The 16,798-nt window shown below is 39.7% G+C and overlaps 1 protein-coding gene across 1 annotated transcript; it reads right to left on the bottom strand.

The window, feature by feature from the left end:
- Positions 1-915: 915 nt before the first annotated feature.
- Positions 916-16,660, bottom strand: slc5a5 (solute carrier family 5 member 5). The gene is made up of 17 exons (XM_020655645.3): positions 16,452-16,660; positions 15,226-15,656; positions 14,833-14,898; positions 14,545-14,596; positions 12,248-12,315; positions 11,765-11,919; positions 7,434-7,574; positions 6,181-6,310; positions 5,596-5,684; positions 4,536-4,648; positions 3,997-4,067; positions 3,504-3,590; positions 3,079-3,275; positions 2,659-2,756; positions 2,333-2,418; positions 1,872-1,949; positions 916-1,761 (listed from the first exon to the last, which is right to left on the bottom strand). Exons 2-17 carry the CDS (start codon positions 15,589-15,591, stop codon positions 1,642-1,644), a joined length of 1,917 nt encoding a protein of 638 aa, XP_020511301.2. The 5' UTR covers positions 15,592-15,656; positions 16,452-16,660; the 3' UTR covers positions 916-1,641.
- Between the last annotated feature and the right edge of the window lie 138 nt (positions 16,661-16,798).

Genomic DNA, 16,798 nt, shown 5'->3' with positions numbered 1-16,798 from the left:
AAGATCATTGCCATCCGATATTGGGTTATGGCCTTGTCCCCTACATGCAGATATTTCTTGCCCACACAGTCTTTTGCTGAGGGGCAAAGCCCTCTCCAGCCTCCATCTTTACTTTAGAAAGACTCTGCCTCTCTGGGATGCTCTTTTTATACCCAATCATGTTGCCAGCTAACCTTAGTATACACCTTTTTCTTTGTTTTGTTGCCAATGTCCCAATTTTTCTGCCCGGAATTCAAATTGTGCACAGCATTTTCTCAAAGCATTCACATTTTTCAGCTTTAACATTTGAAATGCTGTCTGAGCTATTTTCAATCAAATATGGGATTTCAATGTTTTGCAAATCATCACATTCTGTTTTGTTTTCCATTTTACACACAATGCTCCAGCTTTTGAGGAAATTAGTTGGTAAGTATGTTATTTTTTTGGTAAAATCATAAAAAAAAAAAGTATATCAGGTAAAAATATAAAGGAAAAAAAATCTATAAGGAAATAAACTGAAACTATCGTCAGTATACTTCAGACTTTAACCAATCATTGTAGACTTGGCGGCAGTGAACTATTTAAGAAGCTTTCTGCAGCTTCATCCTGAAAAGGAAATGTAATGTGATTATAACTCTAATACAGGTTCTTATAACCGGAACCCCTCCAGTCATAACAATCCTGAAACAACTTTAGTTGTCCGTAGGCAGCTGTGATCCTAAAGCCTGCTTGCTAAGTTAGGACTTGACATTTTATTCGCAATGTCCACCACTATCTTTCTTACAGCAAAGACCACATATTACTTAACAGGAAATGATTAATGACCTATAAGCTCCTTAAATGAATGACCAGTTTTAGCTTAAAACATCAATAATATAATGTGGGTTTTCATTATCTTATAGTCTCAGACAAAATAAAAACGTGATCAGATCAGAGTAAACCTCAAAGAAACATTTTTATATTATATATTATTTATATTTAATACACTTTAAAAAATAGAATGCACTCATCACATCATTTACCAAAAAAGTACAATTGATTTACAGATAACATTGTTTTTATGATGAATTAGGTTAAACCAAGGGCTTTAACAATGCTTCTTATTAACATTTGTGTGACAGGTGTTTGGACTGGATGAGCAACAGCCAAGCAGCTAGTCTGCCTTTTTTCACCTGAGGGTTAAAAGGCATCTGATAGATTTACAGTGTTTTCTAGCCACAAGGAAACAAAGAGTTCAGTTACTGTTCATTCAGTTCACCTTAGACTGTCGTTCCCATATCTGTTAAGACTGGTAGACGTACAGGTTTGCATTACTGCAGATATAGGTCATGCCAGAATTAAAGTCCTGATGAAAGAGCCTTTCAGTGAAGAATTACAATAACACCTGAAAGTATTTCATATATATTCCCTGGCACCATTCTTAATCCCTTCATTATCCTATAATACTCTGAACAAAAGATTCATTCTAGAAATAGATTTTGATAACCCAAATTTTGCTCCAAATGTGGGTCACACTTTGACCGACAAAAAGACAATAACTTTTTTTGAGTGAAGAGTTGAATTGAGGGAAAAAGGCAAGTACTAAAAAGTGCTGCCAAAGAGGAAAGGCGGCCGTCATTCTACAAAGGTATTCAGGAAAAAAAAGTTTCATTTTCTAGACTCCTACACTGTGGGGGAAAATTTAACGATGTCGTCATCTGTCGTTCCTTCTTGGTCACGTCTGTCTTCTTTATGCAGCTCTCTCAAAGGCACAAGCTGTGGTTTATCTCTCAGACCGTCTCCCTGCAAGAAAGCAGATTAAGGTTATGAAAATGAAGTTTGAGCTGCATAAGTGTGTGAGTTTTTTTTGTTTTTTAAGTTATCACAGATAATGTATCTATTTCTTTCTTTACCTGGTTATTCTTGCTATTCTGGCTTGGAGTATCCCAGCATGCATTGCGCAGAGGACAGGGACACCTCAATGACATTGTCTTAAAAACAAACAAAATCACACAACATATCATGTAAAAAACTGCACATAGAGTCTTAGCTGAGGAATCTGGTTGTACAATTTACAAAATATTGATATTGACATTTTTGAATGAAACTCTTTATTCTGAGTCTCAAGTGCACATAGAGTGCATGTCTTTATTACACTGTTGAAAAGAGAACGCAACATAGAGCCATACAACATAACAACAAACGAGTTATAACCTCCAGTGTGTGATAGCTGTGGATTATGAAAAGTGAATCCTTTAATTGTTGAGATGTTTGTTCATCCTGTACATCCTGTTCTCCGTCTTCCTTAAATTTACTTTCTGTTTGTTATGAAAGAAAGGACATCAAGGTCATAAATCTTTGAGACAGTACTCACTCTGCGCTCTGATGGAACCTCGATCTGCTTTTTGTTCAGATCCCACCACAGCAAACCCTCTTTTATATGAGCCCTTTTGGTTGGTCCTGCGTGTAATAATGCAATAAGTCACACAAACGGCAGGCAAACAGACATCAGAGTTCAATCCCATCTCTTTGTTATAATACAGTATAATAAAGACTTTAAACTGTATATGTGCTAACTGCACTGTAGTAGTGTCAGAGAGCACTTGGCTTAGTGCATATTTGGCTTAAATGTATTCAGTAGTTTTGAATTATTTTTCACTAGTGTCAGCACTTCTCTCTTCTTCTTCTTTATTGTCTTACCTGTCGCATAACTCACGATCACCCCCACGATCACAACAGAACTAGTTGCTATTGCACCGAAGTAGAGGTAGGACATGGAGTAAAAGTTCTGCAGACCCCTTGTTTTGGAAAAGAGAAGGTTGATTTGCATTTTTAAAAATCTTTATAGCTGCAAGTTGTGTTATTCTATGTTAAGACTGATTTATCTGACATTATCAGTGTGAAAGATAGAGCAATTGTAAAATCCATGCATATTTAATCTCCGTGCAAACAAACACCACATTGACAGAGCAATTAACTAATCTTGTGTCTCATTTTTGCCTCTGTTTGTTTTAGCCCAAATGAATCACGACTATCATCTCTGATCTTTGTATCCACTGCAGACCACACAGGGGGGATAAACAGTTTGATCTCGGTGGATGACTTTTTGAACTCACTGACCCCAGGTTGTTGGGATGAAGCGGGATGGATATGGAATGTTGTTTAGGGATTCTGCTCACAGTGATGTTGCTGACTTCACACTCGCCTGAGTAACTGGGCAGCACACCCATGGTCTGCTCACTGGGAGGGTAAAGAGTTGATCCGACAGCCAGCCACAGAGAGACACAGAATCCCACTAATATTCCAGAGAATGCCCCCTGGAAAACCAAACACAGCTTTTAGTAGAAGATGTGTGGACATTTGACTGAATCAGGTTCAAAATCGATCAAACTGTGTGTCAGGGAAAGTCAACTACAATAAGATAGAAAGTGACCAAAAAACAACAGATATCTCTGAAGCTAGAGAGTTTTTTTTCACATTCTTATGTAAAAGTTTAGAAGTCCTGTTAAAGGAGAGTAAAAGACAGGACAAGTCAAACCACTTACAAGTCTGTTTGCTGCTGGGATAAACATCCCCAAAATGAAGACACCCAGTAAAGGACCGCTGACCACACCCATGACAGTGAACGATCCCTAAACAGAGCACATATGGGAAGTTACAGAAAAGCAAAGTAAATATTTCTGTTTGAGCTAACGCCTTTCATCCCAGAAGTCAGAGAAATACAACTAGATAGATAGATGGATACTTTATTAATTCTTTGCAGGAAATTACACAGTCACAGCAGCAACTGCAATCACAGTCAAGTCACCACATGTCTTGATTAACTAGAGCTCCAGAGATTGACCTTGGATAATTTTTTCTTGGTTGGTCGACACAAAATCGAGACAGTGCTCAATGTTAAGGTCATTATCTTGAATACGTTTACTTATTTTCTATTAAAAATCAAAATCGGTTGTTAAAAAATAAATAAAGGAAAAGATGAATTAAATATCATGTCATATTAGTGATATCAATATTTGTGGTAATATTTAGGTATACCTGAAGTACTCCCCAGTCCAGAAATGAGGAGAGCGCAGCCACAGTGATACAACCAGCTCCACACAGGAGGGCTTTAACAAAAAACAAAAATAACTGTAAGTGCTGTTGCATAAAAATAAAAAAGATGTTTAAGTTCATGAGTCATAATCTCATTAAAACTCAAGTTTTGTGGGTTCAGCTACGCGGGAATTCAGGGGCTGAGTTTTAAAAAAATATTTTATTAATCTCTAAGGGGAAATTCAAGCTTTACAATCTGGCTGCTACACACTGCCAGAGCTGACCTTCCATACTTTAGTCCGCACCAGGACTGACGACCCTCCTGTTCCCAACCTAAGTCCCTGCAGACTGAGCTACTGCCACCCCATGTATGAACTATCATTTACAGTGATACAGTATATTCATTTTATTGATCAAATATAAATGACGCAGCCGTTAACTTCTTTGCTTTCATAGTGTTATCGTCTGTTGTTGTTCAAGTTGACGTGCAATTTTAAAACAACTCGATTAAGTGTATGTTGTTTTAGTGAGGATCAACCTACACAGTCCTTTGGAAATGAGGACTAATTTCTTCTGGGAAACATGGACCAGGTGAGGTCGCAGAAGATCCTCCATCATCACTGCAGCCATCGCATTAATACTTGTGGAAGCTGTGCTGTGAAAAAAAAACACACACATGGTCAACAGCTTACCCACATCGCATATCACTTTCAATTACTTCTGTGACTATCACTAAAGCCCCTGTAGAAGGCAATCATCTTTGAAAATACTAAAAGTATTACTGGATCCTATAAGCTGAACACACTTGTGAGTAAAAGCCCTACTAACCTAATCCTGCTTTAGCAAGAATTCAGATGCATCAGTCAAATATGTAAAGTATGAAGAATATTGATCGTTTTTTTTTTTTTCATTGATCATCATTTTCAACATTTGCCTGATTATCTTTATGCATTTAGTGTTGTAATGTATGGTTTGTGTCCCTCAAAAGAGTCAAAAGGAAAAAACTGAGGGGTCACGGGGCGATAAAGGTCAGGACAGAATAAAAACAAGGTTGTGTTCTTTACTTGAAAGGTCACATATTATTCTCATTTTCAAAAAGTTTAAATAAGTCTCAGCGCTCCCCAAGTATTACTTAGCACACGTTTTCTTAAAAAAGAAGGAGAGGATGGACTTTTCTCAGAATTGGGGAGTTTGTAGACAGGCTATCGGGACCCATAGTGTGAGAAATACGTGGTAAAGTGTATTTTGCATAACATGTGACCCTTTAAAGTAAAACGATCCAAATTGTCTGACAGGGATATGCGTCTTTGTAGAAATTCTAGTCATCTAAAATGTAATGAGGAGCTTGCGTCAAACACAGCTGCTTGATGCTAGATGTCACAAGTCAGAAATTTTTTATTTCCACTGTAAATTAATTCTTATCTACAGCTTTCAGATCAGTTAGTGGAATCAGTATTTCCCTCTGGAACAAGTGGAGAATACGTGGCAGACGTATTCTCTGGTAGAAAAAGTTATAAAAAAAATACCTGAGGTTATGTTAGAGTGATCTTAATTACTAGTAACTTCTAGTTTCCTGTCTTAATAAAATATAATCTGAAATACCTCAGAGTCCCGCTGTATGCACAGGCAAGGAAAAGTCCTGGAAAGCCAGGATGATTTCTGAATATGTCCAACACAAAGAACGGCATATACTTCATAACAAGAAAGAGGGGGGGAGAGGAAAAAACAATTGTCTTTGTTAGAAATTGTTATTATTATTTTTTTTACAATTGTACTTCATTGAAGAAGATCAAAACCCTTTAACATATTATTTTTTATTCCTCACAGTGTTCTGATCCTACGCAGTAAAAGGGAACTTTTTATCCTGTTGACAATCTATAAAACACACTTTCAGCTGACCTTAGTATTAGCTCAATAACTACAACGAAGACTGTGCATGATACATACTTTGACAGGAACTCCTGTTTGACACATAGTACAGCTATAACCATCACTTAAAGCAAAAAAGTGCGCCCCCTGTTCCCCATCACCAGTATAGGACATAACACGTAACACTTAGCTTTGGTCAACAGTCTGAGTAATAATTTGAGGTATAGGGTAGCAATACGACAAACAAATACGATAAGACAAACAAATCTAAGTCCTAGTCAAAGATATTAAGGATTGTCTTTCTGGAGTTTTCTGTACCAGATCAGGGGTTGAAATAGTCCCAGACTTCAGTGGATCACAGTTGATGTAGTAAGCAAACATGACAATGCCACATGTTCCTGCACTGCTCACAATGAGACACAGGCCAACTTGGTTCACAAACAATGCCCTGCAATCATAAAAAAGGGCTGTCTTAGAGTAATATCATGTTAACATGAACAAGACAAAGAAAATACATTTAAAAACATGTGTCTGATAGCAGAGAATTCATACACGTGTATGCAAAGCAGACAATGAAGAGACATAACATAATAATGTGTTCATAAAACAAATAACTTTTATGTAAATATTGAACTCTGCTCTAAAACATCATTAAGCCACCCTTTATTTAGGCATACTGCACTGTTAGGAGAACAACACGTCTCAAGAGAGCAATGGTGTCATCTACACGTATCTTTTATTCATTACAATGTGGGTATGTTTACCATGTTCTCCGCCTGACTTCATCATGATATCATGCTGACATTGCTAGTTATCACATTAAACAAAGTATAGCTGAGGCTTATGGACATGTTTTGAGTTGAGTCAAGGCTTGTTTGTATCTATTTTGAAGAGGACAGCCAGTCTGTTCAAACAAGATCAGCAGAGAAGTGGAAGAAGAGGCCATCCAGACAGAGCTGGATTCAATGGTTAGAAACAAAAAGGTGCTTCAGAAGATGCCTCAGAAATAGAAATACAATCAGTAGTACAACCTGCTTCACTCCCTTCTGTGTGTCCTCTTTTTTTTTATTGAGAGGATGTTTCAGCAGATACATTTCTTAGTGGAGGGCAGTGCATGCTTGATTGATCGGTGTATTGGCTTCAGTATATACCAGATGGAAGATATTCTAATCAATCATCTAGTATATCCAGACCATGAATTCTAATTCAATGTGATTGTCACTGATTAAAATCCGACAAGCACATTTAAAAGTAAGAGTTCAAAGATGTCTATGAAAAAATGTTCCCTGCACTTACATGCCGATGTTTGTTTAGACTTTAGAGAGCTGATTGAGGACTTTCCCAGGTACAAACATTCCCCTCCTACGCCAGTGAGCGCTGGGTGTTAAATTGTATAATAAACTGGAAGTAAGGCATGAGCAGACTCTGAATTTGTCTCTTCAGAAACATGTAGTTGAATTTAAAGGCGCTGTATTGTGCTATACTACACATTGTGCTATTTTTCTGTGTTTAACATCACACATATTCAAGACCAAGAGTCTTTCTGTATGATATACAGATCGGCCACTCACCACTGGGCCGCTTTTTCTGTTCGGCAGGAGATGTAGCGCTGGACTTGGGCTTGGTTTACCCCGTACATGGACAGCCAAACCATTGCACCCCCGACAGACAAGCTCCAGAAGGTATACCGCTTACGTGGGTCAATGTCAAAACTAGTGAAAAAACATTTTTCAAACAAATGAGTGGAAACACAACTTTCAAAACCAGTATAGAACAGGAAATATTGAAATCAAGGGACAGAAGGTTTATATGTTGCTTGTGACATGCTGTACATTTAAGTGTGATAAAAAATCCATAACTTAAGATCTTACTTGTAATTTCATATTCTGCACTATATAAACCATCTTGCAGGTTCTTAGACCAACTCTGAACATAAACAGGTTTGAAAACTGTCATTATATCCAACCATTTGGTGTCCCAGTTGGAGGTTTCATAATTTGATCATAATAGCCTGGTTGCCAAATCCTTTGGCATTGACCTGTTTCTCTGACATCTCATTTAAACATATGAGCTTACAGGTGAATTCTTCCTGTCTACAACTTTTAAAGTGTAACAAATCCTGTTTGGTTAGGTTTAGGCGAAATGAAATGGTTTGGGAAACGTCATTGCATGTCATTGGAGTTGGTTGGAAGCCATGTACATCTCTTGCAGACTCTGTAAGGTATGTGTCTTTATAGACGCAGAGGGCTGTGACAAAGGATCAGTATTTTGAACACTGGTATAAAAACTGGTAGTAAAAACTCAGCAACCTCTGTCCCCCTGGGATGACACGCGACCACATGAACTGCAATCCTTAAAATGTTGCAGCTTATAATAGGATGCATGTGTTGACACAAATAACCAAATCTCTTCTCCCTGACTATATCCGAACACCAGTCAAATGTCTGAGTAAAGTCGTAGTCGCAGAAAAGTGAACGCAGTGGGAACATTTGCAAAATTTAGTTGGACAAGGGTGGAGTGATGATGTTTCACATTGAGAGGGTTTCTCTGCATTATACTCTTTACTGATTGTTGCACAGTGTTTTACATTGCTGTGTTTGTCTTTCACAAACATCCTTATACATGTTGCAGTGATATTTACACAGAAAAAGTCGCCATTATGGAAGACTACTCCACCTCCTGCACGTGCTACCCAATAAGAGCGGACTCAGACTAACACCAGCATGACTGCTCCTACCTCCCCAGTCCATCATTGGTCTGCACTCAAATTGATCCAGGACCCAAACAGGCGTGAGCACGGGTACCTCTTGTACATATAGCGTCAGGTTGTAATATGACACATGTATGCAGAAAATATAAGGAGTGGGAAAAAAGGCTGAAAAGAGGACCTTCAGTTGTGAATATGACAAACCATCACATATAAACGACAACTGTACCAGTGTCGCCACAAGGATGACTGGTATCGCACAGAACTATGACTGGGATTAGTCAACAGCATAATGATGGAATTCTGAGAATCCTTCAATCGGCAGATAAATTTGTACATTAAGTTTCTCAGTTTAAGAGCCTGAAAAGTGTTAACTCCTGCATTACAAAATAACTCACTTGCACTAGTCCATCAAGGTTTTTTAAACAGTATTCTCAGGGAGTCATTATATGCAACTTTAAGCTTTTGTAAGCTTGCCTTTTTAAACCTGGCCCACAAGGAGGCAGTATAAAGAGGAGTACAATATGCTCTGAATAGATTTTTCTTAAAGAGCCCATATAATGCCCTTTTTGGGGTTCGTATATTTAATCTATGTACCTACTTTTGTACGTTCACAATAGCTAAAGTCCGAAAAAAGTGTCTGTTTTCATGTACTGCTCCTCCTTTCTCCCTCTACGCTCTGAGTCCGTCAGCTACGCTCTGTTGAGCCCACACTGTTAGACCCCACGTGGGCCAAGTCTGCTCTGATTGGTCTGCCGATCCGCCCTGTCGTTATTGGTCAGTTGCTCAGCACGCGTCTCGGAAATTTCAACATGAGCTGCAGGGCTTGCCACAACGAGCCAATGGGCTTAGATCAGTGATCTCACACTGACAATGACGTCGGACTGACACGTTTTTATCGAGGGGGGCTAGAACCGAGCGTTACATGCGGCTAATGCTACAGCTAACAGGAGGACGTAGGAGAAGTTTGAATTTTTGCACATAGATGTGCCTAAACATGCACAGGACACTTGGAAAACACACTAAAGGGCATATAAAACCAGAAAAAGCATAATATGGGACCTTTAACATTGACTGTACACATTGAGAATTTTCTTGCCAACATATTGGCCTGGGCATATAACATTCTACATTGTCTGTACATGTCGTCATCATTGGCCATTTGATCCGTAATAAAGTGACCTAAATATATTATTTTGGTGCTCACACTCAGCACCTGCCCTGACAGGTAAAAATTAGGAAAGTTTAGGTCCTTGTACCCTTTTGTTCTGCATATCAAAACAGTACTCTTTGTAGCATTGTATTGCACATCATATGTTAGACCATAATCAGAACATATATTAAGCAGCTGCTGAAACCCAGCGCTGCTAGGGGGAAAAAATGCCAAATCATCAACATAGATGAGGTGATTGATTATACTGTTACCCAACACACAACCAGTTTTGTAACCATTTAGTTGTTAAGATAGATCATTCACGTACAAGTTAAAGAGTGCAGGAGAAAGCAACCCCCTCGTCCTTGATAACAGGCAACAAAGTGACGGACAACATGGAGTCTGGCAACAGGCCATGAGTCATTAGACCGGTAAAACAGACAGCAAGAAGAATAGCAACCTTTGGGGTAGCAAACTTGAGGTGCTCTGCAGTGATTTGATCTGAGCGACTTGCCTTATTTTTCACAAGCTACAATATTGCTTGATGGACCTCAGTGGCTGTAAAACCCTCAATATCACTACTAGCAATGTTTCACAAATTATATGGGTCCCCTTTCACACAATTAAATAAATCATAGTAATGTTGCCTCCATATCTCAGCAATGTTATCTGGTCCAGAAACTCCCTCTATTATGCTCGGTAGCACAGCTGCTCCCTTATTTAAAGCTCTTGCATCTTTCCAAAAATCCATGACTTTGTTATAGAGCAGTTTTTTAGCCAATGAGTCTGCTCTCATTACCTGCTCATTTTTACACACAAAACGGACAGCATATTTACATCTAGCATTAGTGAGCTTTTTGTGATCCAGGACAGGCCCCTGTCTGGGTCAACCTGCCTGATTCCAAGCCCTGAAAGCCTCCTTTGCTGCTGCATGATGTATAGCTACATGTTTATTCCAGCGCACCCGTGCCAATGATAGGCTTGGGCCTCCCTGGTGCAGGCTTGTCGGTGCGCTGTCTACCACCGGTAGTCTGTTTGCTGTCATGATTCCTCACCCGCCGGCCCTGCTTGACAACATGGCTCCATTTCGGCAATGCTCCTCCAGGGCTCTCACCTGTGCTCCTAGTAATTACTGAGACACCGGCACTGGAACATATGCTCAGGTCTACCTCCGTGCAGGCTGCAGAAGCCGGGTCATCACTGATTGAGTCGCCTTTATCGGTGGAGACAGAGTCCACCTCAGCTACAGCTCCAACCAGAGCATTATCCAAAGCAGAGGATCCAGCCAGTGCGCTTGCTAGAGTACCCGGCGTCACTGGACATAGCCCGGCTTTGCGCTCCGCCATGCCCCGGTTTCAAATTGCGCTCTATAGCTGCAACTCTGCGTTCAGTGGTTGTAGTAATGTCACACAAGCCCACGCCGATGTTAGCTTGGAGTCTTACTGCATGCCGTAGCGCAGAGATCTCACTTTACTCAGTAATTTAGACACATCTAAATTGTAGCTCATCCAGGTAGTGTGAGACAAAGCGAGGGACGTTTTCTCCGTACTCATTTAACACCTTTAATCAACTTTGAATACTATTGATGTCTTTCTGGTCACCCTTAAAGGCTACACAACGTTGCTTGGTGTCAGGACACAGTTCAAACAGTGTCTTTCTCGATGATTCAATCCACTTAGAATCGAAGGTGTTCGAGGCTATAAGGACAAGTTCATCTTGACTCAGTCTTTATTTTGACTGCGAGGAAGTTCAGAAACTCATCCTCTACAATCAGTTTGCCATCTACCGTCTCATAGATCACGGGTTTTAAAAGTGGCCGACTTAATCCAAGAGCAGGCGTCTCTCTGCACGCACCGTCCATCATGACGGTGTGTCAACTAGATTAGCATGCTGGTGTGTGTAGTTAGGGCTAGGGCACTTCTAGTAGACTCCTAACATCATCATCATAGGACCCTCAGTTGTTGTTGCATTAAGATTAGATTATAGAATTTCAAACATTTATTATATGTGTGGTTCTACAGATCAAGAAAAGTGTTTTTTACTCATTGAAGTTGACGCGTGATCCATTCTTGGCTATCTCCAGTACAAGTGCAGGACCACCAACCAGAACTGTTCCTCGTATTAAAACGGCCACAAAGCCAGAGAACATGACGATAATCTGGAACACATCAGTCCAGATCACAGCTTTTATGCCCCCCTGTTAACAGACAGATGAAGAAACAGACGCATGGTAAAACATGTAAGGATTAGAGTCTGGTGTTTAAAACTTGAGAAAATCAGTTGAACCCAAGGTTGAAGTGGGCGTGCTTTTTGCATTGTAATTTTTAAAGGGAGTCTCTGACAATGTTCTTTCAGACTGCTGAGATACACTACAAAATATTTATTAGCTGGAGGGACAACATTTCTTGCAAATGAGTAGTGATTTAAAAAGTATAAGAATAGTGGTGTTGCACCATGTCAATATGAAACTAGTCTTTACAGTTTAAGGAGACCTTAGCTCTGTGATGGAATAGATAGTTCCTTACCAGTGTGGTGTATAGGGTGCAAATGATCCCAGTAGAAAACAGAGATACCCACATATTGAGTCCAATAGCTGAAATGAAAGAAAAAAGTATTGAAAAAGAGTTTGAACAGCATTCTCCAAACTCAAATTTTAAAATGATTAAAGACTTCAATCCATCCAGCCATCCATTTTCTTTCCCTTATCTGAGGTCGGGTCGTGGTGGCAGCAAGCGCTGTAAGTCAAACCAGACTTCTCCCTCCCCAGCAACATTTTCCAGCTCCTTCTGGGGGATCTCCCCCCAATCTTTTGACCCATATCTCTAAGGCTAAGCCTAGCCACCCTCCAGAGAAAATTCATTTCAGCTGCTTGTAGGGGAGGGTTGGAACTAAGATCGACTGATGAATGGAGAGACAACGCCTGCATTACTGCCGACGCTGAGCCAATCCGCCTGTCAATCTCAGGGTCCATCTTACCCTCATTTGTGAACAAGACCCCGCGATACTTAAACTCCTTCACTTGAGTCAAGGACTCACTCCCCACCCAGAGGGCGCAATCCACTGTTTTTCGGCAAAGAACCATGGCCTCAGACTTGGAGGTGCTTGCCCTCATCCCAACCGCTTCATACTCAGCTGTAAACCACCCCAATGCCTGCTGGAGGTTCCAGCATGAGGAAGCTAACAAAACCACATCATCTGCAAAAAGCAGAGATGAGATCTTTGGGCCCTCAAACTGGAAACCCTTCTTCCCTCCGGCTGCGTCGTGAGATCCTGTCCATGAAGATCACAAACAGAATATGTAACCCTGGTGAAGGCCAACACGCACCGCAGAGGATTGGCATGCACCCAACCCCCATGTCTCTTCCTGCGGGTTGTAGGCCTACAAGGCAAATACTTGAGCAGTTTGGCAAATAAGCTTTATCTGCTGTGCATCAATTGGTTATGTCTGTAAGCCTGGCTTATTCAATATACTTATAACTAATTGGATGCAGTAATGAGTTTGAACTTTGCTTTGGTGTGGTTGTTTGCAAAAGAGTTTCCCTTGAATACAAAGTTTGAAAACCCAGCATTGGCAGCAAGCTAACTAAACTCTAGCACTTGCTGGTTTTAAAATGTTATCAAATGGTCAAATATGCACATGGTTAATAGAGTATAATTTTGAAATACTTTAGGGAATTTAGTTTCATCATTATGGTGTTTACTGTTCACTTCCTCGGCTGCCACGTAGTCACAGGGGGTGTGATGTTTTCTTTATTTCTGTCATCTTATGAAATTATGTTCAAATGTACATTTAATACTATTTGTAAACATGAGTGTGTGTTTAAAATGAATTACAGTACATCCAAACAAACTCCGCTGATGGATGTCACATTGTAACACAGAAGACTAAAGCTAGCATACAATGGTGTTGTTGAATATGGGAAAGCTGAAGCCCAGGTGACCTCCTGCATCATCTGCTCACGCTATCTAATCCTTCTCAAAGTCTAAATCACAAATGATAAAGCGCTAATGATGTCCCGATGCAAACACCCCCATAATGTTGTCCTGGTTAGTTCAGTTTTCTTGTGTTTTGTGTCTGAAAGGAAATAAAATGCTGTCTGCAACTTTACAATGCCCGGAGCTGTGCTTTCGTGCTGACTACACTATTTTGTCCTCGTAAAATTTACGAGTTGGGGGGGAAGTTTTTCAGGATTTATTTTAGTGCCAGACTTGAAACATTTTAAATTAGTTAAACCATTTTAACAAAACTTTTTTTGTTGAATGGAGCAGCTGTTCGGCAGCAGATGTTCTTTGCAATGATGCTTATGTTCATAGTAGGGGACAGTTTTTCCCCTGTATGACAGCATACTTGCTCATTTGAATAAGCGCAACCACCACTGAAGCACAGAGACACTGTTTGCTCTGCTTGTGTTTTGTTAACAAGACAGTGTCTTTCTGATTCTTTTGCCCAGGTTTTATCCATGTTCAGTCCGTCTGATTATCAGGTAAACTCTTCTACATACCTTAACAAGTGTCAGAAAGACTTTTCATATCACTTTCACAGTTTCATATCTAAATAGAATAAACCTTGCCTAAAGAGTTACTCATTGCATCCTGTTCTCAGTTAGTTTTTCTCTTGTTTTTGCTTGACCTGATGAAAAAAGTAACTTCTGATACACAGAACACAGTGAGAATTGATGCTGAAAGCCAATTATTATTTGAATATGTGGACCAAATATAAAAGAATTCAGATCTTAAAATGTATTTATCCAAAAATGTGAAAAAGAATGAAAACATCTCATTAGTGTAGACAGCAGGTCAAGTTTCAGGTGATCACTCCTACCTTGGTTGAGAATCAAGGCAGGTGCATAGATGACAACTCCTGTGTAAAGCAGCTGAGAAGGAGGAAACGAAATAATCAAACAGAAAACATAAAAACAGTCATGAGAAGTGACACCTCATGATTGTTTTGTTCCATTACAGAAGCGTCAGTCTTTATTAAAACCTCTTAGCTAACTGAGTGTGAGTCTAGGCCAACACAAATATTAGCATGTGAAAAACTAGAAATGTGACCTCCACTTAATGAGCACGTGGTCTTTAACCATACAGAGAACCATAACACCTGTCTTACCGTTGCAACAAGAAACTGGATACTCCCCAACAGCTGCATCCCTCTGCCAAATCTCAACTTCAGATACTGTGACAGACAGATGGCTGGAGTTATGAGACATCCCTCATCATTCCTCACATCTTACACTCAACATGTTTCATGACCCACAGGTGCATTTCAAGATGTCTGAGAAATGAAGAACTCCGTTTTTTTTGTTTTTTTTTAACATGGGGGGTTAGAGTTACTCTTACTGAAGTCATATCATTGATTAATTATCTAATTTCTTTATTGATAAAGGCATCAAATCAAACCCTTCTGTATTACTTACTGTACAAACTATAAAATCCCATGAATTCTTCTAAACTGTATAGTTTATATTGTGTATTGGTGTATTAACTGGAGGTTCAATATTACCTGATTGGTGCTGGTGATGCCCAGTCGAAAGAAAACAGGAAGGAAAAGGTACGCCGTCAGCAGCGAGTTGATGCTTTGCCCAAGACACATGTAGAGGAATTTAAAGCCGTAGCGAGAAGCTTCAGCGGGAACACCCAAAACCTGGACTGCTGACATAAAGCTGGCACAGAGCGACAGCCCAACCGGCACTGCTGGCAGGCTCCTGCCCCCGGTGAAGAAGTCATCTGCTGTGGCTTCCCTTTTGCTCTTCTTCAAGGCCTGGAAGACTCCGATGGCCATAGAGACCAACAGCATGCAAGCAAAGACTGCATAGTCGGCAATGACGAAGCCTAGCGTGGATGGATCTCTTACTGTCAGCTCTTCCATTATTTGACTTGAGTGTCCTCTTCCTTGTGGATTGTTTGATTTGAATGTTTGTTTGTTTTTTTGATCTGTCAAGGTGAAGACAGATTCACAGTTCATAACTGTACCACAAATGTCCCTGAAACAAAGCATGCTTGTAGGCTGTAGGATGTCCTTTCTCTTTAATGTGATAACTTGTGACAATAGGTGTCTACATTAAATAAACACACTTAAGATCAAACACTATATGAACCCATTATAGCTGGTTTACTCTCTTATAGCTGGTGTGCTATAGCTGAACCTGACAGCATGATGCTCATACTGGCTTGTGAAATATGCTGTCTAGTTATTTGGAGTGGTCCATTGAGTGTTTTAATGTAATCATCAGAAATACTACTTTTTGAAATATGTCCAATGAATAATAAATATAATATGACATTAATCAAAGTTGTTTTGAGACAATTTAATTCGATTTAAAATTGTAATTATTTTCATAAATCGCGCATTTTTATTTCACATATCAGTTTGAAAACTTTTTTTGTTTTCTTCTTTGTCACCAGACTGTTAGCAATATATATATTTTAGGCTGTAGACTATATTTTGTCAGCTGTCGAGAATTTAAAACTGTATAAAAAGGCCCTCGATTTTTCTGAAATGTTTTTTTCATTTATATCCTTTAAGTAGCTTATCCGAGTTTTTGGCAGAACTAAATTTAAAAATTTGTCGCGCAATATTCATTTACGTTGAATGTGTAACTTTACACATTACGTTTTTTTCTTTTTAGATTATAAATTATAAAGCGAGACAATGTGTAAGAAAAGGTAGACTATGAATACAAAGCAGATGACTGCAGAAAGATTCGTAAGAAACTTGAAAAGACTCACCATTTGTCTTCCATTCAGTCCGGTGGTGTCCTCTTAGTGATAGTGGGATGTGCTGACAAACCTCTTTATACCTGAGCAGCTACCTGAGCAGCTTTCTCTGATAACGCATCAGCGGACGTGCGTGCTTTTGCGCACACTATGAAAAGCAGTGCGTCTCCCGCAAACGTTAACGGGTACCTTATGCATCTTTGTGATTCACCGAGGGGCGTTACAAAGCGTCTGAGAGAGAGAGAGAGAGAGAGAGAGAGAGAGAGTGTGTGTGAGAGAGAGAGAGAGAGAGAGAGAGAGAGAGAGAAAGAGAGAGTGTGGCACTGGCTCAGGTGGATCGTGTGGCAAGAAGTTGGATA

The sequence above is a fragment of the Labrus bergylta genome, chromosome 6 (assembly GCF_963930695.1).
Source record: "Labrus bergylta chromosome 6, fLabBer1.1, whole genome shotgun sequence".
NCBI classification, from domain to species: domain Eukaryota; kingdom Metazoa; phylum Chordata; class Actinopteri; order Labriformes; family Labridae; genus Labrus; species Labrus bergylta.
This window is presented reverse-complemented; position numbering and strand designations above follow the sequence as displayed.